The 26,720-nt window shown below is 44.4% G+C and overlaps 1 protein-coding gene across 5 annotated transcripts in view; it reads left to right on the forward strand.

The window, feature by feature from the left end:
- Positions 1-3,158: 3,158 nt before the first annotated feature.
- The window catches only part of RAB11FIP4 (RAB11 family interacting protein 4), a 208,916-nt gene continuing 185,354 nt past the window's right edge, over positions 3,159-26,720 (forward strand). For 2 of the 5 annotated variants that reach the window (XM_053375157.1, XM_053375161.1), the window contains exon 1: positions 3,159-3,474. In XM_053375157.1, the coding sequence (XP_053231132.1) occupies positions 3,322-3,474 (153 nt within the window). In that variant the 5' untranslated portion in view covers positions 3,159-3,321. The remainder of the gene's footprint in view (positions 3,475-26,720) is intronic. The other 3 variants (XM_053375158.1, XM_053375159.1, XM_053375160.1) reach the window with 2 other exon arrangements.

The raw sequence follows: 26,720 nt of genomic DNA on the forward strand, positions 1-26,720 counted from the left end.
TGTTGTCCCTGCAAACCATGCCTACGCCTTGAAACCCAGCAGTGGCAGAGCATCAGTTTTAGATAGAAAAGCTTCCAGGTTCAGTTTCCTGTTTCTCAAGGTAAGTGTCTCTCCCAGCCTTATCTAAAATCCTTGATAGTTGCTGCGAGTCAGTGTAGGTAATACAGTGGTTTCTCTGGTTACGAACTTAATTCGTTCTGGAGGTCCATTCTTAACCTGAGGTACCACTTTAGCTAATGGGGCCTCCAACTGCTGCTGCCGCACCACTGGCACACAATTTCTGTTCTCATCCTGAGATAAAGTTCTTAACCCGAGGTACTACTTCTGGGTTAGCGGAGTCTGTAACACGAAGTGTTTGTAACCTGAGGTGTTTGTAACCCGAGGTACCACTGTACTTAGATGGGCCAGTGGTCTGACTGAGTGTAAGGCAGATTCTGATATTCCTATGCAATTTTTAAAAATGTCTGATGTTGTTGTTGTTTAGTCATTTAGTCGTGTCCAACTCTTCGTGACCCCATGGACCAGAGCACTACAGGCACTCCTGTCTTCCACTGCCTCCCGCAGTTTGGTCAAACTCATGTTTGTAGCTTCGAGAACGCTGTCCAACCATCTCGTCCTCTGTCATCCCCTTCTCCTTGTGCCCACCATCTTTCCCAACATCAGGGTCTTTTCCAGGGAGTCTTCTCTTCTCATGAGGTGGCCAAAGTATTGGAGCCTCAGCTTCACAATCTGTCCTTCCAGTGAGCACTCAGGGCTGATTTCCTTCAGAATGGAGAGGTTTGTTCTTCTTGCAGTCCATTATAGACAAGGCTTAATATATGTTTTGAATCGAACATGAAAACATTAAAACCGGCAACAAAAGGGGGGAAAGTAGCGCCACAACTGGATAACATTGCAGAAGGTAGCACGATGGAGAAGCAGAAATTCAACAACTTTCCCGCATCCTCCTTTCAATCCAGAATTTCTAGAAAAAAGTTGAAACGGAATCCTTTTGCTGGTAGAATCAAGTATTTAACGAGGTGCCCTTTGATTCCAGCTGCAAGTGTCAATATTAACATCTCTAGCAAAAAAAAAGTAGAAAATGCTTCTGGAAGTTGAAGTCCAGTAATGCTCTTCAAAACATCACTCATAAAAATCTCAGGAAATGTAAAAACAGCTGTAATGGCACAGTGTGAACTCATTAACAGGCAGGGCCCAGCTATCAAGCTGCAGAAATCCTGGTGAGAGTCCAAGCCCTCAAGTACCTGGATTTCACAAGAATCCCAGCACTTGCTTCGAAGGCTGTAATCAAGATTTACACAGCTCGAAATCTAGCAGCAGCGAGAGTCTCTTTTTTTTCTATTCCCAGCTCTTCACAGCTAATACATTAGTTCTCCAGGATACCTGAGCTGTTGATCTCTGGTTCCTGCCTAATTTATATGCCTCCCAGCTGTGGAAGATTTGATTTAGGGATGTGTAACAAGGTGTTTACTAGTGGAGTGTGTGGAACCCACACCTGTCATGTATTTTCCTAATAGAGTGCAAGGGGCTGAATTTGACTAATTATTAATTACTAATTATTACTAATTACTGTTACCTATAAATATATCAAGTTTCCCCCCTAGCAACCACCACCATGCCCCTTGAAATCAAATAGTTAAAAAGAAAATATGAAAACGGTAAACATGCAAAATCTGGGACCCAAATTTGAAGGCCATTTTTGTGTGAAGTATTATTCCAGCTCAAGGTTTTTGGTTTGAGGGTTGTTGTTTTGGTCTTTTCTCATTCTGAAATGCTAGCGAATGGGGCAATTTTTTGATGTGAATGCACCAAAAGGAATTGCCCCCTGCAATGGTTGTTCACTCTTCCCTTTATAGAATAGGTAACAACTCGTGTCTGAGGACTATTTCACATGATCATATTCAATGTAGCAGCCATCACTGTCCCATTAGGAAAATGGGAAATAAGCTCCACAGAGGCCAATGGAATTTACTCCATGGTTAGTCCTGAGATTGGGGTCCTAATAATTTACCACCTGACATGTCCTGGGTGAGGCCAGTTGCTGAATCTTGGTTTAAATTAAGCATGGCATGCTTAATTTAAACCCAGCATGCTTGCAAAGACTATTCACTCCATAACATTTAATCATTTTTTTAAAAAATCACCATTCCACCATGGAGCTCAAGGCAATTCGCCCCTTCTCCATTTCATCTTCACAATGACCCTGTTAGGTAGGTTAGGTTGAGAGATAGCAACAAACCCAAGGTCTTCCAGTGAGTTTCTCAGCTGAGCAGAAAGCTGACTCTGCATCTCCCTGGTCCTAGTATTACATTTTTAAACACTTTAATCCATACGGTTAGCTGTACCAGGTGATTAAACACTGGAAAGTCAGGGGTGCCAACTTGAATGAAATATTGAGGGGGCCCAGATGAGCCCCACCCCATATAATCGATCACATTATGTGGCACATGCGCACCATTTGAATGGCAACTTTTGGGGGGCATTATTTTATGGGGGGGGGTCTGAGGGACCTCGGCCCCTAGGAGTTGGCTTCTATGTTGGGGGTGGGGGAGATATTTTCTTAACGCCACCTACCCAACCTCACCTTTGAAGACGACGTCAATTAACCAAGATTAGCACCCTTGACTCCGTCCACCTCCCACGTCTCTAACGCGGAATACAATCCTCACGTTTGCCAAAACCAGCTGTTGAAAGGCGGGGGAGGGGTTCTAAACTGCCGAAAACTGATTGTGGGTATATATAACAGAGCAGTGCAAGGGAACTAAACCTCTTGAATGTGATCTGGCACATGCGCTTCTCGTTTTTCAATATATGCCGACAGCTCAGGTGCCGAGTTTAGTGGTGGCTCTTCGTGTAAACGAATCCGGCGTCTTAGAAACGTGAAAACGGAAGATGAAGTGAGTACGTGTGTGAGAGAGAGATAGAGGAAGAGTTGAGGGGAGATGGCATGCGCCGCAGCGGCAGCCTCGCCCCCTGGTGGTACCCAACGCTCGCATCCCCTGGGCGGCCGCGGGCATCTTCTTTGATGTGCATCCTTCGTCCCCCGCGAGCTGGTCCCCTCGCGCCCTGCCTCCTCCTCCTCCTCCTCCTCTCGCCATTGTTCCTCCCTCTGCCTCCCCCCCGCCGCCCCTCCCTTTGCTGATGTCATTCAGAAGCTGTTCAGGCTGAAGGCGAGAGAAGAGCAGGAGCCGTTCGCCTGCCCGGATCATGGCTGCTGCCACCGCTGCTGCCTCCGCCGCCGCCGCCGCTTCTCCTCCTGCGGTGATGGACCGGGAGAGCCTCTCGCCCGCGGCGGCGTCCAGCTAATCCCCAAAGGGCGCCATGGAGCCCAGTGGCCTCGGGGAGCCACCGGACCTGATGCAGTTTCTGCGGAAGCTCAAGGAGGTCTTCGATGTGTGCGATGAGGACGCCGACGGCTTCATCCGGGTGGAGCACTTCGTCGCCCTGGGGCTGCAGTTTGGCCAGGGGGATGAGGTAAGGCAACTTGGTGGGGGGGGGGACCTCCGTTCCACGCCGGATATTTAAGAACTGCCTTTCCTTCGGGGGGGGAGCCAGCCTTATTATGGGTCATCCTTGGGGCTCCCCAAATCTCGCTAAGCCCTATTTCTGAGACTGCTCCCTCACCCCAAACCCCCAGATTCTATCAGAATGGTACACATCTCTTACAGCACAGACAGGGTCTCAGGGTTTCAGAAATGGTGTCCAGGGATGTGTGGAATAATGGCATGCCTCTGAGCATGTGCAGAGGGCCTTTCCCTCACTGCTGTGGCTGCCATATGTTTAAGTAAGCCGCTGAGCCTTTGTGCTTTGTGTTTCTATCTTCACGGCCCGTACTTTAGAAAATACGCACTAAAGGAGCACCCTTCTTCTTGGGGGGAGTCAGAGACTCCTACTCCCAATGCAGAAGACTGGTGTGTTGGAGAGAGCAACACTGGAACACCATAAAACAGAGATAGAGGCATGTTCTTGGTGCTGAACCCCATAGAAGCACCAAGTGGCCTAGTCAGGACTGGGGGTATATCCCTGTGTCACAGAACGGAATGTACTTGCATGGAAATCTGTGGAGCAGAGTGACGTCTTAAGGAGCCTACATTGGCCACCCCTGGTTTCATCGCTCTATGCTTCCAAATGACTTGAGATACATTTATGGCCCTGAATCCTGCATGTAGTTGCAACATTTCACCAATAGCCTTAGGCAGGGAGATGATGTGCACAGCACTTTAAAAGCAGTTGTTGCAATGGAAACTGAATCCCTGTTGTGAGAATTGCCTTCCCCACCCCCTTACTTGTAACTGACCATCACATGTTTGCTCCTTAGTCACGTCTTCTGTGTTACAGATTTTGGACAGACTTATTTTCTCATCTTCCCTATATACTTCCCATAGCCTACTAGACAACAACAGCAACCTTATTCCTTACCCATCCCTGCTCCCCTGGCCACTAGTATAGTTCTTACCTGCTGTTGGTTTTCTCTTTTTTTAATTGCCTGATCTCACTAGCAGTTGACTTGTCTCATTGGGTGATTATGCGAAGAATGTCAATATCTGTAGGGCAAAGCTCTTCAAACTATTTGCGTGATTGCTGAACAGGACTAGAACACAGTTTCTTTCTCTAAAACAGCCTACAGGCATCCCACAAAGGGGGAATGTTGGAAGATTTTGGTATTGGTCTTGCTGACAATTTCTTTTGATGTGAATATGGAGAGGGCTTTTGTGCTTCATCAAAGTGTTTGAACTTGGTTCGTCTTTGTTTTCCCTTTGCTCTGATATGGAGTGTCAATAAAGTTGGTAGCTTTACCAAGGCATCCAATGAATGTATTGTATTGTATTGTACAGAAACAGAAGACCCTTGAGCTTCAAAGCCCCCAAACCATTATGTTGAAGCCATCAACAATTCTAAAACAACTGGGTTTGAGAATCGTAATTGGTTTGAAGACCATAACTTAACTTTGGAGCTGAATGGAACAACTGGACATCAAAACTGGTTTGAGTATCAAATGTGTTTTCAGTTTGCTTGTTTGTTTACGATCTATGCCACAGGCCGAAAACCTGTAGCCTTCCAGAGATGATGTTGGTTTCCAGTTCCCATCAACCCAAACCAGCATGGTCAATGGTAAGGAATGATGGGAGTTGTGGTCCAACATCATCTGGAGGGCCACAGCTTCCTCACCATTTTTCTATGACCTCCAGAAAACATCATTTTATACTTCAAATGGCTATTGACTCCCTCCAGTGACAGTATTTTCAAAGGCAGCAATGTCACCTTAGGCCAGGCATAGGCAAACTTGGCCCTCCAGATGTTTTGGGACTACAATTTCCATCATCCCTGACCACTGGTCCTGTTAGCTAGGGATGGTGGGAGTTGTAGTCCCAAAACATCTGGAGGGCTGAGTTTGCCTATGCCTGCCTTAGGCATGTTTGAGATTCATGGTTTTATCTTTCTTGCCAGACCTGAAGACACTTAATCTCAGATCAGGGGAACATTCAGCCTTCTATTTTATATCTATATCTATAATTAAATTTTCAAAAGTTTAACGTACACACTTGTATACATAGTAATTTTTTCTTTTGTTTTGTAGACTTCCCACCCCATTTTCCATGGTGTTTTTAGTTCTCCCAGTTTGCTGCACCCTATCTTCTATCTGTTATACCATAAAGCCATTTCCGACCTGGGAGGAGAGGGGGTTGCGGGCAGAAATCCCTCCCACATCTCACACGCGGGGGCTGGCCCTTGCCCCCGCGTGGTTAGGGAATCCCCGGGCGTGTCAGCAACCCGGCCCGCCAATCAGCGGGCCGGGGAGGCGTGGCCTAGCCTATTTAAGACTAGGCACGACCGGGGACCGCCCTCTTTGCCCCCTTTCCAGTTATTTTGGCTGTTAACTTTGCCTATTCTGCATAGTCCATCACATTTCTTATCCATTCTTCTTTAGTAGGAACTTCTCCTTCCTTCCATTTTTTGCATAAAGAATCCTAGCTGCTGTCCTTACATACACAAACAACTTAATCATCTTTTTTTTGAAACTTATGTATGTTGTTGGACTACAACTCCCACCATCCCTGGCTATTTGTCCATGCTGGCTGTGGATGATGGGATTTGAAGTCCAAAAACATCTGGAGGGCCACAGGTTCACCACCTCTAAAGGTAAAAGTAAAGGTAAAGGGACCCCTGACCATTAGGTCCACTTGTGGCTGACTCTGGGGTTGCAGCACTCCTCTCGCTTTATTGGCCAAGGGAGCCGGTGTACAGCTTCCAGGTCATGTGGCCTGCATGACCAAGCTGCTTCTGGCGAACCAGAGCAGCGCACGGAAATGCCGTTTACCTTCCTGCTGGAGTGGTACCTATTTATCTACTTGCACTTTGACGTGCTTTCGAACTGCTAGGTTGGCAGGAGCAGGGACCGAGCAACGGGAGCTCACCCTGTCGTGGGGATTCGAACCGCCGACCTTCTGATCGGCAAGTCCTAGGCTCTGTGGTTTAACCCACAGCTCCACCCGCATCCCACGCCACCTCTAATGGAGACAAATAAATTTTAGCAGGTGCAGCTTTCATTTATTCATATATATGCTCTCTTTCCATCAGAAAGATCCGTGAGGTGGCTTACAACAATTGAAAGATAAGAACACATGCATTAATTTCAACCAGCTTTGGACATAGCAACAGGGTGCAACTAACAATATCAGCATCAACAGAGTTAAAAATAAAAGTGGTGCTTAAACTACAGGGAACCGAAACAGTTAACATGCAACCACAAAAGTTTTGCAAAATTGTAAGGCTTTTAGTCTAATGCCTACAAGGAAGGAGCCAGGTGAGGTTTTTGCCACTAATCAAGAGTGACTCACAAGATGGTGCTCTTTCTTGTGATGGCCTATGGGGTCTTGAATTGTGGAGGCATTAGGAATAGGACCACCGGGGATGATGTGAGTAATTGGACAGGTTCTCATAGGAGTAGGCAGTTCTTGAGAGATCTGGGCAGCAGGTGAAAATACTGCATTTGGCATTTTTTCCAACTCTACATAATTCTTAAAGACACCTTTCAGTAGAGAATGTTTTATTGAATTGTCATGGAAATTATCAACAGGACAACGGAAATGGATTTTCCATGTCCTAATGGTGGCCAAGAGATTGATATTGAGGAATTGGAAAAATAAAGAGATGATACCCTTCAGTCAATGGACTGATGATATATCACTGGCAATTTATGAATGGACTTCTTAAAGGCGCAGACTCTGTATGGATAAATATGATAACATTTGGAATGAGTTTATACAAAACGTAGTGGGCTGTTAGCATTTACATAAGCACTAGGACCACCACACTATACCAATTTATACAAGAATGTATGGGGAAATCGTATATTGCTTTTTTTGTATATTCTCGTTTTTATATGTATCTCACTTTTCCTTCTTTTCCCCCCTGTATCACTTTATTTCTTTTAACTGAAATCGCCTTAATAAAATATAAATATTTAAAAATAATTCTTAAAGATATGGGAGCTCTAAACAGGCCTTTTCTGTGGTGGCTCCCCCATCTGTGGAATGCTCTCCCCAGGGAGGTTCGCTGGGTGCCTTCATTATACACCTTTAGGTGCCAGGCAAAAACATTCCTCTCAGGCAGGCATAGGCAAACTTGGCCCTCCAGATGTTTTGAGACTACAGTTCCCATCATCCCTGACCACCAGTCCTGTTAGCTAGGGATGATGGGAGTTGTAGTCCCAAATACCTGAAGGGCCGAGTTTGCCTATGCCTGCTCTCAGGCCTTTGGTTGATTGACATTCAATGCCCTTCAAAAATGTGTTTGGGTGGGGGTGTTATTGGGTTGTTCTATTTTTTAATTTTGATTACGGTATGTATTTTGTGTTTTTATATTGTGATTTTTGTCCTGTGAACTGCCCTAAGACCTACGGGTGTAAGGCAGTGTACCAATTTAATTAACAACAACAACAACAACAACAATAATGACAAGCCTTGGCTAGTGTAGCTATACCAATGCAATTGTGCTGTCTTGAGTTGCTTCAGTTGTTTTGATTTTGGCGTTGCGTTGGTAACATTTTTTGCCCTTCCTCAGCAAGTCCTAGGGTTAGGGCCCAGGGGTCAGCAAACCTTTTCAGCAGGAGGCCGGTCCACTGTCCCTCAGACCTTGTAGGGGGCCGGGCTATATTTTTTTTTGGGGGGGGAGAACGAATTCCTATGCCCCACAAATAACCCAGAGATTCATTTTAAATAAAAGCACACATTCTACTCATGTAAAAACACCAGGCAGACCCCGCAAATAACCCAGAGATGCATTTTAAATAAAAGCACACATTCTACTCATGTAAAAAACATGCTGATTCCCGGACTGTCTGCGGGCCGGATTTAGAAGGTGATTGGGCCAGATTTGGCCCCCGGGCCTTAGTTTGCCTACCCATGGATTAGGCTGCCATGATGTAAATAACAGTGCAATTCAAATATGGATGGGAGCCTGGGTGATAGAAGTTTACCCTCTTGATGATGAGCACTGAACATTTAGTGGAAGACTGCAGAGGAGTGAGGCCTGAGAGATTATATTCCCTTTGTAGAGTTGCGTAGAAGAGAAAAGGTCCCGCAGGTGCCTCTCACCCCATCCTCTCCCATTACCTCGGTTTAAGAACAGCCCTGTTTACGAACAATTTGGTTTACGAACTCCGCAAAACCGGAAGTAGTGTCCCGGTTTGTGAACTTTACCTCGGTCTAAGAATGGAATCCGAATGGTGGAAGGACACCAGTGGCCGGGAGGCCTCATTAGGGAAAGCGCACCTTGGTTTAAGAACGGTTTCGGTTTAAGAACGGACTTCTGGAACGGATTAAGTTCATAAACCGAGGTACCACTGTACTGATGCAGTTTGATGGGAAAAGGCATTTTAGGAGATTCTAATTTGCAGCTCTAAGATTACAGCAGCAACCCCAGTGCACATTCTGGGATGAGTGTACCTGTTATGCGTTGGGTGTAGATATTTTAAGCTCTGCAAAGGAGGCAGCCGAGCCGAGCCTAAGAGGATTACCTTTATGGAATATAAAGTGGAATAACTTAACCTGTAATGTGCCAAAGGATGCTAGAAATCTTAGCAAAATCGCCAATAATTCATGCATCTAATGAAACCGAACTGCTTGCTTAAAACATAATAATTCAGTGTAGTTTGTGCAGCAAATGGAATGAAGGAGTTCCTGAAATTTGGTTTCAGTCAGGACTCCTGTTTGCAGATGACCTAAAGTGGAAAGTATTTATGATTTTTCCTGCCTGCGTAGATGAGGTGAAGACGGGAAAAAACCAATGCTGGTCATTTTTAAAAGGGCTGATATGTTCTCTTGTGTTTGGCAGAGTTGACTAATGCAAGAGAAAAACAAGTACCGTAGCTTCTCGAAATTGGAAACATGGTTTGTTTCATGCTACAAAGGTGGGCGAAATGGCACCGTCTGAAATTCTCTTTTATCGCAGCATTTAAATATATAATTGTGATACATTGTGCTAAATTCTTAGTTGACATTTAAAATGTTAAAGGTGATTTGCAATCAAAATATTCAAGGCAGTTTCAATCTAAAATAAAACAAGACATGATAATAAATCAAGGTATCAACAAAAAAGGAGAGCACATACGAAAAAGAGCAAAATATCAATAAAAATAATGTTGATTTTTTTAAAAAAAAACTTACAAAGCAGTAGCAGCATAAAACATCTGCAGGTTGGTAACCTACAAAAATTAGCTGAAATCAAACAGCCTTTGGTTCCTGTCTAAACAATGAGCAGCAAAGGAGCCAGGATGAGCTTCCTTCAGACTGGGAGGCTGTTTCATGTCTTGGGTGCCACAGGTGAAAAGGCCCTGTTATTTACTGTATTTCTGATGGAACCAGATTCAGGGTCCAGAGTCTTCAATGTCAGTAAAGTAGTCTTTATTGGAACTGTGGCTCACATTAGCATACATTATTATTATTATTATTATTATTATTATTATTAATCTATTACTTATACCCCACCCATCTGGCTGGGTCTCCCCAGCCACTCTGGGCAGCTTCCAACAGGATATTAAAAACACAATAAAACATCAGACATTCAAAACTTCCTTAAAGAGGGCTGCCTTCAGATGTCTTCTAAAAGTTGTTTATTTCCTTGACATCTGCTGGGAGGGTGTTCCACAGGGCAGGCGCCACTACCAAGAAGGCCCTCTGCCTGGTTCCCTGTAACCTCACTTCTTCCAGTGAGGGAACCGCCAGAAGGCCCTTGGAGCTGGACCTCAGTGTCTGGGCTGAGTGACGGCGGTGGAGATGCTCCTTCACGTGCATGATGCCATGCAATGGACAGGTAGATGGCCCCACCTACTTTCAAACTTGGTCTACAGCAGTGGTTCTCAACCTGTAGGTAGCCAGATGCTGTTGGACTACAACTCCCATCATCCCTAGCTAGCAAGGTAGGTCAGAGCTCAGGGATGATGGGAGTTGTAGTCCAACAACATCTGGGGACCCACAGGTTGAGAGCGGCTGGTCTACAGAGAGTGAAGGAGGATAAAAATCCATCTCACTTTGGTGGGTCCAGTTCCTCACCCCAATGTATACTCTATGACACAGGTTACCCAAGACTTTCTTTCTCCATCATAAAAGTTGTATATTGCACAGCTCAAGTGGTCACTTAGCATTAGGGCCAGGGCTGTAGCTCAGCAATGGAACATCTGCTTTGCATGTAGAAGGTCATGGGTTCCATCTTTGGCATCTCCAAGCAGGACTGGGAGAGACTTCCTGTCTGAAGCCCTGGAGATCTGCTACCAGTCAGTGTGTAGACTGAGCTACATGGACCAATGATCTGACTCAGTATGGCAGCTTCCTGCGTCCCTTATTGGTCCCTTGAGAGCCAGAGAAATAGGATGGTGTGCATGTTATGAAGTCACAGGCAGGGTACACAACCAACTGGGACTTTCTTTAATGAGAGGCTTACAGAGAAAAGCTGGCAGCCAACTGACTGCTGCAGGCAACTCTTGAACTGGAACCGAGAAGAATTAATAATAATAATAATAATAATAATAATAATAATAATAACAATAATGATAATTTATTATTTATACCCCGCCCATCTGGCTGGGCTTCCCCGGCCACTCTGGGCGGCTTCCAAAAAAAATTAAAATACCGTGATACATCAAACATTAAAAGCTTCCCTAAACAGGGCTGCCTTCAGATGTCTTCTAAAAGTCTGGTAGTTGTTGTTCTCTTTGACATCTGGTGGGAGGGCGTTCTATAGGGAGGGTGCCACTACTGAGAAGGCCCTTTGCCTGGTTCCCTGTAACTTGGCTTCTCACAGTGAGGGAACCGCCAGAAGGCCCTCGGCACTGGACCTCAGTGTCCGGGTAGAACGATGGGGGTGGAGACGCTCCTTCAGATATAATTAAGAAGTTCCTGATATCGGAATCCAGGAGAAACCAATGCAAGTAGTTCTTTTATTGCATGGGGTGTTTGTGTGATCTGAGCATTTCATCTGCAACATTTCAAGGCATCCTCGTTTGCCTCTCTTGGCTGGTGGAGAACATCCAATTGGGACCCTGAAAGATGTCTGGCAGACCCTCTCTCTCTCTGTGTGTGTGTGTGTGTGTGTGTGTGTGCATACAGGTGTTATATAATGCCTAGCTTCTGTGTTGATGAATTGGTTTCCGTGGAGCTTGGTAGTCTCTTATTCCAATCCTATGGCTACCCCTATCAATCTTTGCAGCTGAAACAGAACAAATCCCTGCCAAATTTAATGTGTGCCGCAACAAATCTCCTTTTCCTCGTGTATTGGTTGTCCTTGTTGTATTCATTTCATATCTGCTTAGGGAGATAGTGGGATTTCTGGAGCTGGTGTTCTGCTGTGGGAAAGCTTTACATTGTAACAGCTCTGTTTAACTGGAAAAAAATCAGCAAAGGTTGCCTAGAATTAGGAAGGGATTCAACACAGCAAGAAGAGTAAGGCGCTATCTGAAAATAAGATTAGTTAATTTCTTTCTGGTGCAACATGTAGACTGGATACCTTGGGAAATGGAAACAGCTGAAAAGTAAATACAATAATGCACATTCAGTGGCCTGAGATACATGTTTGTGGGGAACTTCAAGAGCTCCTGTTCTCACAATGGCCCACTGAATGCCTATAGGTAGCCCACAGCCAGGGCACAAGGACAAAAGCACACTTCCACTTGTGGTCCCTGGGTGACTAAACAGCAGCCTTTCATCTCAGAGCCCCTTCCAGAGCTACACTTCTCAGAGTTCTCTGAGAAGGCATCATAGTGCTTTAAATGCCTGGTGTGAATGTGGCCTAGAGTAGTATTCAATAGCGATGTTGATCACAGAGTTTGATCACAGTAGCCCATGTTGTTCTCCTTTAGACCGAAGAGACGGGTTTCTCAACAGCAGCTTTGTAGTGCTAGCATATCCAAAGGGCTCTGGCCATGCCCAAGATCTGCTTTCAAACTGTAAAGTTAAAGGACCCCTGACAGTTAAGTCCAGTCGCAGATGACTCTGGGGTTGCGGCGCTCATCTCGCTTTACAGGCCAAGGGAGCTGGCATTTGTCCGCAGACAGTTTTTCCGGGTCATGTGGCCAGCATCACTAAGCCGCTTCTGGCACAACAGAACACCGAAACCAGAGCAGCGCACAGAAATGCCGTTTACCTTCCTGCCACAGCGGTACCTATTTATCTACTTGCACTGGCGTGCTTTTGAACTGCTAGGTTGGCAGGAGCAGGGACCGAACAACGGGAGCTCACCCCGTCGCGGGGATTCGAACCGCCGACCTTCTGATCGGCAAGCCCAAGAGGCTCAGTAGTTTAGACCACAGCACCACCCGCGTCCCTTTCAAACTGTAGGTGCTATTTTATATATACACACACACACACACACACTTACTTCGGACTGGATATGGCTATCTTATTATTATCTGTGCCATGTGTTACTTCTGACTTTCTTTTTCCTGTGCTGTGTGATATTATTTACCAAGAGTGTACATTTGCTTTGTGCCTTCAGCTTTACAATTGTGTATTGTTAACAGGATGCATGGTGGAGGTGTGTGTGTATGTGTGTTTGTGTGTGTGATAGGACCTCTGTTGCTTTAAGCAGCTCTGTGGCAAGAAAAATTCAATAGGTGGAATCTTTTCCAGCTCTTCACATTTGCTTTCTGGGGGGAAAGCTTTAGTAGTTAAGTTTCGGCTGTTGGCTTGTATGTGCTTGTTTATTACCTAAACTGCCCGACTGGTGATTTCAGGACTTGATTCACATGGATAAACAATGTGCTGTAATTTGACATGAGGACATCGTAGCCTGCCGCCTAAAGCGAAGACATGATCTAGAAAGATTGGGCAATGATATCCAGAATCTTTCAACCTTACCCTCTGGGAATAAATTATATGCTCCCATATGTACTCACTTGCTGGGAACAAAAGGCCAAGATGGAAGGAAAGGAATTCTAGATTTGATGAAGTCTGTCTGTAATGACTATCCACACCTAGAGGAGTGACTTCAGCAGTGCCAGATTATTAAATAGGCACTGGCCTATGAGCCCCATGGCTTTTAGGATCCCAGGAACTGAATCTGGGATCTTTGGCACTCAAACTATGTGCTTTGTCCATGAGTGACATGTGCTATCATAACGGTGGCACAATGCTGGCCTACCTTGGGCTTCAGTGGTGCAGGGAGACTTGCAATTGAAATAAAAAAAATAAGGTCTCGTATATATAATAAATGTTCATAAATGTACCAAGCAAACATGTACATAAATATATAAACCACATGCTGCACAGGAAAACAACCCTGACTCCCAAACTGACCAAATGCTTTCTCTGCAAGGTCAAAGGAAAATGGAAAAGCCTCCCCATTGTCTTTTCATTCACAAATCCTGTCTGAAGGGTATGTCTGTGTATGAATAGGGTGAGCCTGTGACCTGGCTCAGGAACTAAGTATTTGTCATTACAAAAGACTGGCCAGGCTCCCCAGGGTATCCAATCGAGCATTAACAGGTAACCTGCCAGACAGGAGAAAAACAGCGCACTCAGATTTCTGTTGTAGACCGCCTTTTCTGTGATGTAGGTATGATGTATCTGGGGTGGTGGTCTTGAACTACACCCCTTCTGTGATGTATGTATGATGTTTCTGGGGTTGGTCTTGGACTCCAGGGCGGGCAATTTAAAATGTCTATACAGTATAAGGGCAGGCACACCTGGGTTTCGGGGTCCTCCTCCTTTCCTGTGTGTGAGGGGAACACCCTGTTGCAACAGTTCAATAAAGATCAGGCTTACAAGCTGCTTTGCTTCTCAATATTTTCTGGTTGGTCTCTGTTATTTTCTCCGACCGACAGAGAACCTACAAATGACTTTATAATGGCTATTGTGTTCCCCATAAGGGAATAAGGGCAGATTTTCGTTTATTACACAAAGCCACTTCCGGCCTGCCCAGGAGGTGGGGTTGCGGGCTTCACGCCCACCCCACATGAGCGGGGGCTGGTCGCAGCCCCCGCGAGAGCAGGGGAATCCTGGTCGGGTCTGCCCCCCCCAGCCAGCCAATCAGCTGGCTGGCTGGGGGGGGCATGGCCTGCCCTATTTAGGGCCGGCACGGAGGGGGCTCACCCTCTTTTCGCCGGCTCGCCCCCACGTTTTCCCACCCTCCCTCCCTTTAACTAGGCTTAGGTAGGTCTTTGACTTTGCTATGGACTTCGGTCTGTCGCCGCAAGGGGCATGGTAGGAATTTTTCCCAATTGGCGATTTCTGGCCTTTTGGTTTTTCGCCTACCTCGTAGCAACTCGTCACAACTTCTCGGCATTGGCGGTAGGCATTGGTAAGAAGGGGTTAAGAGGATGTGTGTGGGGGGAGGAACGCCATCACCTCCCCCCAGCGACCGAAGGGTGGTCCATTAAAGGACTCCGGGGGGCGTGGCCCTGTCCGAAGCCTATGGAGGTGAGGGCCAAAGGCACGCCCCAGAGCGGTGACCCGGGGGAGCTCCTAGTCGACGTGCCTTGGCAGGAGACTCCCCTGATATAAGGTTAACCCTTCCCCGTGTCTCCAGCAAATGGGCTGGAGCCGGATAGTCGTTAGGACCAATGCCTAAGCCAATGCCTCTCATTCCTGAAATTCAATAAAGTTGTGGCCTAATTCGCCCAATTAACCTTAAATTATGGTGTCTCGTGTCTTTATTTATCCTGGTGGGGGGCGGGAACTCGCCACGCAATGAACCCATCTCTGCCCAAGCAGACCCAAGTCAGTCCACTGCTGATTTCTGATGATTTCGTTAAGGAAAAATGAGCATGCTCATGTTATTGAGCAAAGACCTACTCCAGATTCCTCTTCCTTTGGAAGTCATGAAAGGCAGGAGGTTTTCAGTCCTAGCACTTACAGCACAGCAGTCCTCTGTAGGGTTTCTGGGTTGCAGCCTGGAAAATAAACCTTTCCCTCTTTAAACACACATCTAAGGAGGCTAGAAGGTACCATTTTCCCTCCTCCTCTGATCCTTTTCATCCACCTGCCTGTGCCTGCCATAGAGGTAGGAGTGGAGTTCTGTTCTCCTACCTCAGGTGGGCAAGGACAGGCAAGAAAGAAAGGAGCAGAGGAGAAGGAGCCAGGAGCGTCTGCAACCCTGTTTCTCACTTTATCAGTGATTTTAAAGGTAAATGCTTATTCTCTGATGTGCACCTTAGCAATCCTGTTCTTCAGGGAGGCCTGATAACGTAATTGTCATGAGGACAGATAAGGATGTACCCTTTCAAAAGACTGTGTTGATATCCTTTGATGTTGCACTATTCTGACGCTGTGCTGTAAGACCTATTACGGCTTTACTGTACAGTCCCTGCTGAGGTTCCTGGTGTGGTTATGTTCATTGCAAATGGCTTGGGTAACTGCCAAGCCAGAAAACTGATGACCCTGGCAGCTATGTCTCTATTACATAAAGTTGGTGGCAGCAATTGAGGGTTGATCCTGAGGGAAGGAGAGGGGTCTTTGTCCTATGATTGCTGGAGGGGAGGCTCCAGAGCAGATTACACTATCTACGTCTTTTGCAAGCAAAACAGGTCCTTACTACTACTACTACTACTACTACTACTACTACTACTACTACTATTACTACTACTACTAATTTATTATTTAACCCCTGCCCATCCCGCTGGGTTTCCCCAGCCACTTTGGGCGGCTTCCAACAAAGTATTAAAATACAGTAGTCTGTTAAACATTAAAAGCTTCCCTAAAAAGGGCTGCCTTCAGATGTCTTGTAAAAGTCTGGTAGTTCTTGTTCTCTTTGACATCTGATGGGGGGGCATTCCACATGGCGGGTGCCACTATTGAGAAGGCCCTCTGCCTGGTTCCCTGTAACTTGGCTTCTCGCAGTGAGGGAACCACCAGAAGGCCCTCGGCGTTGGACCTCAGTGACCAGGCAAAACGATGGGGGTGGAGACGCTCCTTCAGGTATACTGGACACAGGCTGTTTAGGGCTTTAAAGGTCAGCACCAACACTTTGAATTGTGCTTGGAAACATACTGGGAGCCAGTGTAGGTTTTTCAAGAACGGTGTTATGTGGTCTTGGTGGCCGCTCCCAGTCATTAGTCTAGCTGCCGCATTCTGGATTAGTTGTAGTTTCTGGATAACCTTCAAAGGTAGCTCCACATAGAGCGCATTGCAGTAGTCCAAGTGAGAGATAACTAGAGCATGCACCACTCTGGTGAGACAGTTTGCGGGCGGGTAGGGTCTCAGCCTGCGTACCAGATGGAGCTGGTAGACAGCTGCCCTGGACACAGAACTGACCTGTGCCTCCATGGACAGCTGTCACTCCCAGGCTGTGCACCCGGTCCTTCAGGGGCACAGTTACCCCATTCAGGACCAGGGAGTCCTCCACACCTGCCCGCCTCCTGGCCCCCCAAAACGGTACTTCTGTCTTGTCAGGATTCAACCTAGTGCCCCCTCTCACAAATTGTGGGCCACTATGGAGGAAATTCTTGGGAGAAAAGCAATGACAAACCTAGACAGTATCTTAAAAAGCAGAGACATCACCTTGCCAACAAAGGTCCGAATAGTTAAAGCTATGGTTTTCCCAGTAGTGATGTATGGAAGTGAGAGCTGGACCATAAAGAAGGCTGATTGCCGAAGAATTGATGCTTTTGAATTATGGTCCTGGAGGAGACTCTTGAGAGTCCCATGGACTGCAAGAAGATCAAACCTATCCATTCTGAAGGAAATCAGCCCTGAGTGCTCACTAGAAGGACAGATCCTGAAGCTGAGACTCCAATACTTTGGCCACCTCATGAGAAGAGAAGACTCCCTGGAAAAGACCCTGATGTTGGGAAAGATGGAGGGCACAAGGAGAAGGGGACGACAGAGGATGAGATGGTTGGATAGTGTTCTCGAAGCTACCAGCATAAGTTTGACCAAACTGCGGGAGGCAGTGGAAGACAGGAGTGCCTGGCGTGCTCTGGTCCATGGGGTCACGAAGAGTCGGACACGACTAAACGACTAAACAACAACAACAACATGGAGGAAATTCAGCTACAAGGAACAGCAGTGTTTTTTCTGGGGCTACACAGCACCAACACCTTTTTTTTCCTAGAAGAAAAGCACTGGGGAGAAGGGCTCTTTTCAACTCTACATTTCTATGATTCTAAGGGCAATTTTGAGAGATCAAATGATGGGAAGGGAAAGGGTTAACAAGCCCTCCTTTTCCCCCACTCCCTGCCCTGTCCCCATTCACTCTGCTTTTCTGCTCTTGGCTGAAACTTCCAGAGTTAGTTTTCAGATTAAAAAGCAAAATTTAAGATTATTGAGGGTTGGGGAAAACCTGCCTATAGATTAACCAGAGCTGTCCACAGGTTTAGTGCTGAAGGTACTGTTTTAACTACTTGCCTCCTCTGCGTCAAGCAATGGTTTCAAATGGTTTCACTGACCATCTACGAGTTAACTTAGTCAAAATAAATCCGCTAAATGATGATTTGGTGGTTATGGATGGGTTTCCCCTATTTAGTGCAGCTGTTCCCACCCTTACATGGTTGATTGTTGACATGGTTTCTTTGCACTCCCATAAAATTAACAATTTTTTGGAGACACGAATGGCATGTTAGGAGATCCTTGTCTCTGTGTACATGCAAAATGTGAGTGCTAGTTTGCCTCTCGTGTGTGTGTGACTTTTTGATTGGAAATTAGCCAGTGTGTATATATTCATTTATGAATCCCCAAGGTATCTAATTTAGTCTCTTAGAAGTATTACATTCTCTGTGCTTATATAATCATTTTAACATGAAAGGAAATGGGGGGGGGGAACCTTCCATTTAACTCCTAAAATCTATTCCTTTGCTATGTGTTTCTAAATGTGCTTTTAGAATGGATAGCTTGTCTGGTTAGCTCCACCATTTTATTAGTGTTTTTTTAAAAATTTCATTTGTACTTTTCAGATATATACATTTCATGTTTAGGGAAGTTTTTAATGTCTGATGTTTTATTGTATTTTTAATATTTTGTTGGAAGCCACCCAGAGTGGCTGGGGAAACCCAGCCAGATGGGTGGGGTATAAATAATAAATTATTATAATTATCATCCTCACCACCACCATCACCAAAGTCATTCTGATGACTTGATGATCATCATCAAGTCATTTTGACATTTTTAAAAGTTGTCTTCCTTCCCCCTCTTTCTGTAGTTCCTTAAAATTATTTTTAATATCTTCTGCATATCCAAATTAACTTAACTTACTCATTTTTTTATCTTCTTTAAATATATACACTTATGTAACTGCAGGTTATTACCATAATCCTGCCAGTGGTTGTTATCTGTTTACAGTTTGTCTGTAAATATTCAATAAACCATTTCCGTTCCTTTATAAAAAGTTTGTTATTTTGATTTCTTATTTTTCCGATAAGTTTTGCCATTTCTGCATATCCCGTAAGTTTTTGTATCCATTCTTCCTTTGCTAAGACTTCTTCTTTCCATTTTTGGGCAAGTAGCATTCTTGCAGCTGTAAAAAGGTAAAGGGACCCCGGACCATTAGGTCCAGTCATGACCGACTCTGGGGTTGCGGCACTCATCTCGCTTTACTGGCCAAGTACAGTACAGCTTCCGGGTCATGTGGCCAGCATGACTAAGCTGCTTCTGGCGAACCAGAGAAGTGCACGGAAACGCCGTTTACCTTCCCGCTGGAGCGGTACCTATTTATCTACTTGCACTTTGACATGCTTTCGAACTGCTAGGTTGACAGGAGCTGGGACAAAGCAACGGGAGCTCACCCCGTCGCAGGGATTCGAACCGCCGACCTTCTGATCGGCAAGTCCTAGGCTCTGTGGTTTAACCCACAGCGCCACCCACATCCCTTGCTGCTGTAGTCACCATTTAATTAGTTTTAAACTTAGCAAAAACTAAGCTAGTGTTATGAAGTTGCCTGTGAAAGTCAGCACCTTTTGTTCACATCTTTTAAATAAATATGTTAATGAGCCTTTAAAGCAGTCCATCCAAGCTGATGGACTATGCCAAAATGGCAAAACTAACTGGGAATCTCAGGAATCAAGAAGACAAGATCTTTATAAAAAAGAATGGGAAAAGTTTATAATGTATATAGAAGATTATTGTAAGCAGGTTTAAACATTGGCAGGATTTTAAGCACACTTGTAATGTATGTATGGATGTATGGATAATTTAGGAAGATAAAAATTGGAGAAGCAATGATATGCAGTTGAAAATAGGATTAATAGGGCCCATGGAAGGGACAGGGGGAAGTCAGGAGATTCAGAGTAATCTCAACATTTGGAATTGCTTTTGTGGTATGTTTATATTTTTGAAAATCAAATAAAAATTTATTTCAAAGTAAGAAAGAAAGCGGTCCATCCATGGAGTTAATATGCAGCCTCAGCAAGCAGGGATGTTGGGAGTTGTAATAGACGGCAACATGTTGGGTACTCCTGATCTAACCTAATATTGTATGCTCTGACTGGCAGAAGCTCTCCAGGGTCTCAGATGCTGTGCTATGTGAACCTTTTTATTTGGAAGTCCAGAGCTTGAATCTGGGATCTTCTGCTTGTGAAACACGTACAGTGGTACCTCAGGTTACATACGCTTCAGGTTACATATGCTTCAGGTTACAGACTCCACTAACCCGGAAATATTACCTCAGGTTAAGAACTTTGCTTCAGGATGAAAACAGAAATCGTGTTCCGGGGGAGCAGCAGCAGCAGGAGGCCCCATTAGCTAAAGTGGTACCTCAGGTTATGAACAGTTTCAGGTTAAGAACAGACTTCCAGAGCAAATTAAATACTTTACCTGAGGTACAACTGTATATGTCATCTGAATTATGGTCACTCAATGTATAGTATGGGTCTCAAATTAGCCCGTTATGTCTACTAACTTAGATAGAAGTTTTAGCCTCAATAAGGACTGAGCAATGATGGTAGGGGTAGGTTTGTAAGTCCCTTATTAATTTGTTTCTTGATTTGTAACACTTGAAAAACTCGGCAGAACTAAGTTCTATACATTGGTACTTTGGTTCTTGAACGTAATCCGTTCTGGGAGTCTGTTTGACTCCCGAAACTGTTCAAAAACCAAAGTGCGGCTTCCGATTGGCTGCATGAGCTTCCTGCACTCAATTGGAAGCTGCGGAAGCCGTGCCTGACGTTCAGCTTCCAAAAAACGTTCGCAAACCGGAACACGCACTTCCGGGTTTGCAGTGTTTGGGAGCCGAGCTGTTCAAGTATAGTCAACGTAGTCTGACATTGTTAAACGCAAAAGGAATGGCAGCTTTTCTGACCCCACCAGACATGTTCCCCCTTGCCATGTCAGACAGATTTGTGCTCCTAAAAAGAAGTCACCTGAACGTTTAATAAATGTATTTATTTATCTACATTTGCAATCACAATCCTGGTCGTTCATTCGGGAGCTTCAAAAGCTTTCTTCAGCCCAAACATCACACCGATGCCAACAGACATCGGCACACTTAGGGATCCGCAGAGTCTTCGCAGCTTGCGTAACAGACCTCAGCAACTCAGCATTTTGGCTAATCTACTTTATTTACATATAAACACACACGGAGCACTGCAACATGGCTCCCTCTCTCTCTAGCATCAGACAGCAAAGAGAAAGAACAAAGGGCAATAGTCCCACTTCACGGACCACAGTAACACAAACATCCTGTCTCCGTCACTTCCCACTCTGTGGAGTCAAAACATATACCGTCATGTGAAAGACAACAATCCCATGACTGCAATCATGGAGCAGGAATTCTAACACTGCCTTCCTATGTTTTGCCTTGGCACATAATGATTAAGGCGAAAACAGTCCTGACATATCTTTTTAACAGACACTTCCTCCTAGATCCAGGGAAGCCTTCCATTTTGTATTCTTCTGGAGACAGAGCATGAAATTTGTGCGCTTAGACATCTGTTCCTTTGCATAATGGGTTGCATATTTTATAGGTTGGCTTTTTTCCCTTTGTGCCTGACAATTTTCGGTTTTCAAATGTACCAATTGGCATTCTTCACTGTGCGGTATTGTCTGGGCAATCTTCAGAAATTTTATTCCTGTTGATATTCAGATTTCTCCTACATGTGGAGCTTTCTTTCTCCTCAGTGTCATTAAGCTCTGGAAGGCGTATTATGTAGATCAGCTACAATGAATTGTGTGCCGTGTTGTACAATTAATGTTTCTGGGAAGATGGTGACTGGTAAGAGAGGCCTTTTTTGATCTCCAAGCTGTGTCATCAACTTTGCATAGCTGATCTGTCAGCAGCCAACACGGTAGAAGAATAAAAGAGATTTCTTTCTTTTTTCTTTTTTTAAACACATCTGTTTCTATGTTTAGCAGAGTAAAGTGAATTCGTGATTCTTTGTTGGCTGACTCACTTTATCGCATGAGAGGAGTGCCTTTTGTTTTCTAATAATTTAAAATAGTTTAAAGGAATCCATTCTCATTTCTAGGCAATATAGCATCAGCATTACAGTGGAGGTGGTGAGGAAAGAGTATAGAGTTCTTTCCCTGAATATGTAAGTTTTTACTTGTCTTCCAAACATATGTGCTGAGTTTTCCCAAGGAGGGACTTCCACAAGAAACAGCTTTCCAACAGAAAAGGTCTTGCCCCTGTCCCACTCCAGGATTGCTGTGGCTTCAGTCCTACATCACTGTGGAGGAAGTCTTGTTGACCTTGGATGGCCCTGCTTCTGAGTAGACATAGGTTTGAGTAGACATATTGACCCATTGTTTATAAAGTGTGTGGGAGCCAGTATCCCATTTCATGGCTCTGAAAGAAGCAGCAGAGCATCTAATGTTGCATGTAAAACAATCAAGGCAACATCTAATAAAAATACACAGCTCATTAAAATATAATGCAGCCAAGCAGAATGATGAGTCAAATCACAGTGCAGAGCGAGGAAACATGGGAAAGGAGCAGTGCCTTTCTTTGGGGGGGGAGTGGGCTAGGAATCACCATGAAGTAACTGCCACATTTTTAACCAGTGCTTCTCTTCTAGAAAAAAGGGGGCTGGTACTGCGTAGCCTTAAGAACCCCCAGAAAAAAGCACTGGAAAGGAGAATATATTGTCTTCTTGTTGTTTAGTCGTTTAGTCGTGTCCGACTCTTCGTGACCCCATGGACCAGAGCACGCCAGGCACTCCTGTCTTCCACTGCCTCCCGCAGTTTGGTCAAACTCATGTAGCTTCGAGAACACTGCCCAACCATCTCGTCCTCTGCCGTCCCCTTCTCCTTGTGCCCTCCATCTTTCCCAACATCGGGGTCTTTTCCAGGGAGTCTTCTCTTCTCATGAGGTGGCCAAAGTATTGGAGCCTCAGCTTCAGGATCTGTCCTTCCAGTGAGCACTCAGGGCTGATTTCCTTCAGAATGGAGAGGTTTGATCTTCTTGCAGTCCATGGGACTCTCAAGAGTCTCCTCCAGCACCATAATTCAAAAGCATCAATTCTTCAGTGATCAGCCTTGTTTATGGTCCAGCTCTCACTTCCATATATCACTACTAGGAAAACCATAGCATTAACAATACAGACCTTTGTCTGCAAGGTGATGTCTCTGCTTTTTATATTGTCTTACATCAGGCTTTTTAAACAAGTGGTTGGCCAGTTAGCCACTCCTTTATGAAGCTGTAGACTTCTTTTGTGTTAAGAGCTTGATGCAAAGTTGAACATTTCCATGCTGGTGACTTGGGGGAAGACATTGCCAGGGGAGGAATTTGGTTTATCAAATTTTGGCGGCACCCTTTGCAAGGTCGAAATTCAGCAACCCCCACCTCTCTGTTCTGCTCAATTTACTACAGTAGTACCTCGGTTCTCAAACACCTTGGTTCTCAAACGCCGAAAACCCAGAAGTAAGTGTTCCGGTTTTCGAACGTTTTTTGGAAGCCAAATGTCTGATGTGGTTTTCAGCTATTGTTTCCGGGGAGCCTGCACCAATCAGAAGCTGCGCCTTGGTTTTTGAACATTTTGGAAGTCAAATGGACTTCCAGAACAGATTAAGTCTGGCGCTTTTGTTTTTGCTATTTATTTTGCATTTTTGTTTTTGAGGCTTTTTCGGTTAATTTGTTTTTGTGGACTGTGTGGAACTCAGTTCAGCTACTGACTGCGGAAATGGATAAAAGCCTCCATCCAAACAATGACTATCATCAATGCAGGTAAGAATAATTTTGTTTTTAATCATCTACCATACTGTCTTCTTTATTTTATAGTGCAGCACATTGATTATTGCTTTCATTTTATGGATCAGTGGTCTCATTAGATAGTAAAATTCATGTTAAATTGCTGTTTTAGGAGTTGCTTTTAAAAGTCTGGAACGGATTAATCCGTTTTGCATTACTTTCTATGGGAAAGCACGCCTTGGTTTTGGAATGTTTTGGTTTTGGAACAGACTTCCGGAACGGATTAAGTTTGAGAACCAAGGTACCACTGTACATCGTAATTGTGATGCCCTTTGGTGCATTCCTCATCCCACCCACACCCCCTGCCAAACCTCTATTCTCACTCTCTGGATTTGCTTTAAAAGTTCCATATAGATTCTGCGCCTAAAGGAGGCTCCTTTTTTTGCACTTATTGGAGGCTTTTTGCCTACTTAAGCTTTGTTGAGCAGATTGTTGGAAGTGAACTTGCATTCCATTCAAGGCAATATGCCATCCCTTCTGAGCAATACAGGGTGCTCCCTGAGCTGGGTAGCTTTAGATTTTACGTCCCTACTAGCGGGGCGATGATATATTTGTGTGTGTGTTTTAAAAAAAGCTTAGTTGACTCAATTAAGTGGGGAAGGAGGGAGTGATTAGAGAGATGAATGATAACAGGACATGTCAGACACAATTGCCAGCCACATAATGCATGATTTTACAAAGGCAGTGTGACTGTAAATAGAAAGCTCAGTAAAATCCATCTCTATTACCTTCTGTTCAGAATATAATTAAAGGCCCTCACTTGAAAATCAGCAGAGAAAGTCTTTCATTGTTTTCAGGATTAAACCCCCCCCCCCCACTGTGGTTTACCTCTCACAAAGCTACAATTCCCAACCCCTTAAGAAACTGCAATTCCCACAATTCTTCAGGGAAATGATGTGCTTTAAACTTATGGTGTTTGTGTGCAGCCTTAAAAAACAGGGTTGTTTAGAGCAGAAAAAAAGCTATTCATGTATGCTACTACAGCAGCTCATATGATATATACTCAAAGGTGGAAAGAAGAAACAAACAATTCTCTAACAAAAGAGAATTGGCAATTACAATTAATGGAATATGCAGAAATGGCAAAGCTTACCGGAAGAATAAGAAATCAAAAAGAGAGACTTTTTATGACTGAGTGGAGAAAATATATAGGCTATTTGAAGATACAGTGGTACCTCAGGTTACATATGTTTCAGGTTACATACTCTTCAGGTTACAGACTCCACTAACCCAGAAGTAGTGCTTCAGGTTAAGAACTTTGCTTCAGGATAAGAACAGAAATCGTGGTCGGCGGCACAGCAGCAGCAGGAGGCCCCATTAGCTAAAGTGGTGCTTCAGGTTAAGAACAGTTTCAGGTTAAGAACGGACCTCCGGAACGAATTAAGTACTTAACCTGAGGTACAACTGTACACTGTAAAGAACTTAAAACATTAGCAGGGTTGACTGGTGCAGTTAGAGATAATTAAAAAGAATAATAATGAGATATTAGTATTTAGATATAAATTTGATATGCAGTGGAGGATAGATATAAAATATGTAACTGCAGAAAGGAAGGAAGGGAAGCTGAAAGAAATGTGGGTGGTTTTTGTGTAAAGTTGTTTTTTCTTTGTTAAAAGGTATGTAAAATGAGAAAATTAAAAATATTTTTTTTAAAAAGAAAATATTGTTCTTTTCCCTGTTTACGCATCAAGGAGCTAAATGCCTTCTTCATCTAGTTAAGCCCAGAAGACAGTCCTAGGATTTGGATGTGTGTGTTTTTTACCCAGGATTTTTTACCCAGGAATTTCTAATGGGGTGAGAATAACTTGACAAAACTAGAGGCAATAGTGTTGGACTTCAGATTGGGAGACCAGGTTTCAGTTTCCATCTGTGCCATAAATTAGGACAGATTATTACTTAATGGCTTTGGTTTTCCATCTGTAAATTTGAGGTAGTAGTGAGAGCAAGTGCATTTGGTTAAGAATGTAAACAACTCTGCTTTCTACTTTCCTTTTTGAAGAGGGATACGTAAATGTATAAAGTATGTCACCTTGAGCGTGTTGACCATAACATGGATTAATTAGTTTCTTGATGTATTTTAGGAGCGGTTTGGGGCATTTTCAATAGGGTCACAGATCAAACAAGGATGTATTCATTTCATGTAGTACTTTGGCAGGCTTGCTGGTTGTTAAATGCCAGGAAAGCTTATTATCTTGGCCCGGTTATATGAAAAAATGTATTGGAATCCAAAGGGAAGCAGTTGAAGCCAAGAAGCCACTCTGTCTTAGGTTTTGCATTTATGGTGGCTTATTTATTTTTTTACCCCTTGTTGTCATAGGTTTAATGTAGCCTCAGTCCGAATGGTGATTGTTACGTATTCAGTGATCTGTGTTTGCCTGAGCTTCAGTCTGGACTCTGAGCTCCTGTGTTCTGATTTGATACATGATATCCAATCACAGAACATTTCAGGATTTGGGCCTCTGCCATTGGCCCTTAAACTCTGAGTCATGATTCGCAGCTTGGAAGTTTAGACAGCCAATCATGTTGGGAGTGGGAGTGGCCCAGACCTTCAGCAACGTATATAAGTAGTTGCTTTGCCCCTGTTGTCCAGTTCTGGTAGTTCAATAAATGTTCTAGCTATTATCACTGTGTCTTGCCTTATGGGAACCCACCTACACTTCAGTGATCTTCCAGCCATGGATTGTCTTGGATAGTTTTTTGCCCATATCAAAAGGTGCCAATTTGATAGTTTTATATTCCTGCAAGCCACATCTTCAAAATCTTGGGTGCTGTGATCTCATGTGATTTTGTATGTGGAACAGAAAGATCAAATGGTGCTCACCGTATCAGGTGGGAAACTGTTACACTGAAGAAGCAGTGGCTTGATCCCTGTTAATCCAAAATGACAAATCCTTTTTAATCCGCACACATTTGCTCTCTTCATTTGGGCAATTACAAGTGTAGAAAGTCTCTCTCCCTCTCCACCCCCCCTTCTTTCTTTTAAGAAACTGATTATTATGGAGGGAAGATTGCATTTAGCCACGGCCTTAAAAGGCTATTTGTCCACACTCTGCAGGGATGACACTAAGCTGAAGAAAGACTAGGGATGGCTCTCTGGTTTGCCTTTCGTTCCA

This window comes from Podarcis raffonei, chromosome 2 (genome assembly GCF_027172205.1).
Source record: "Podarcis raffonei isolate rPodRaf1 chromosome 2, rPodRaf1.pri, whole genome shotgun sequence".
Lineage (NCBI taxonomy): Eukaryota > Metazoa > Chordata > Lepidosauria > Squamata > Lacertidae > Podarcis > Podarcis raffonei.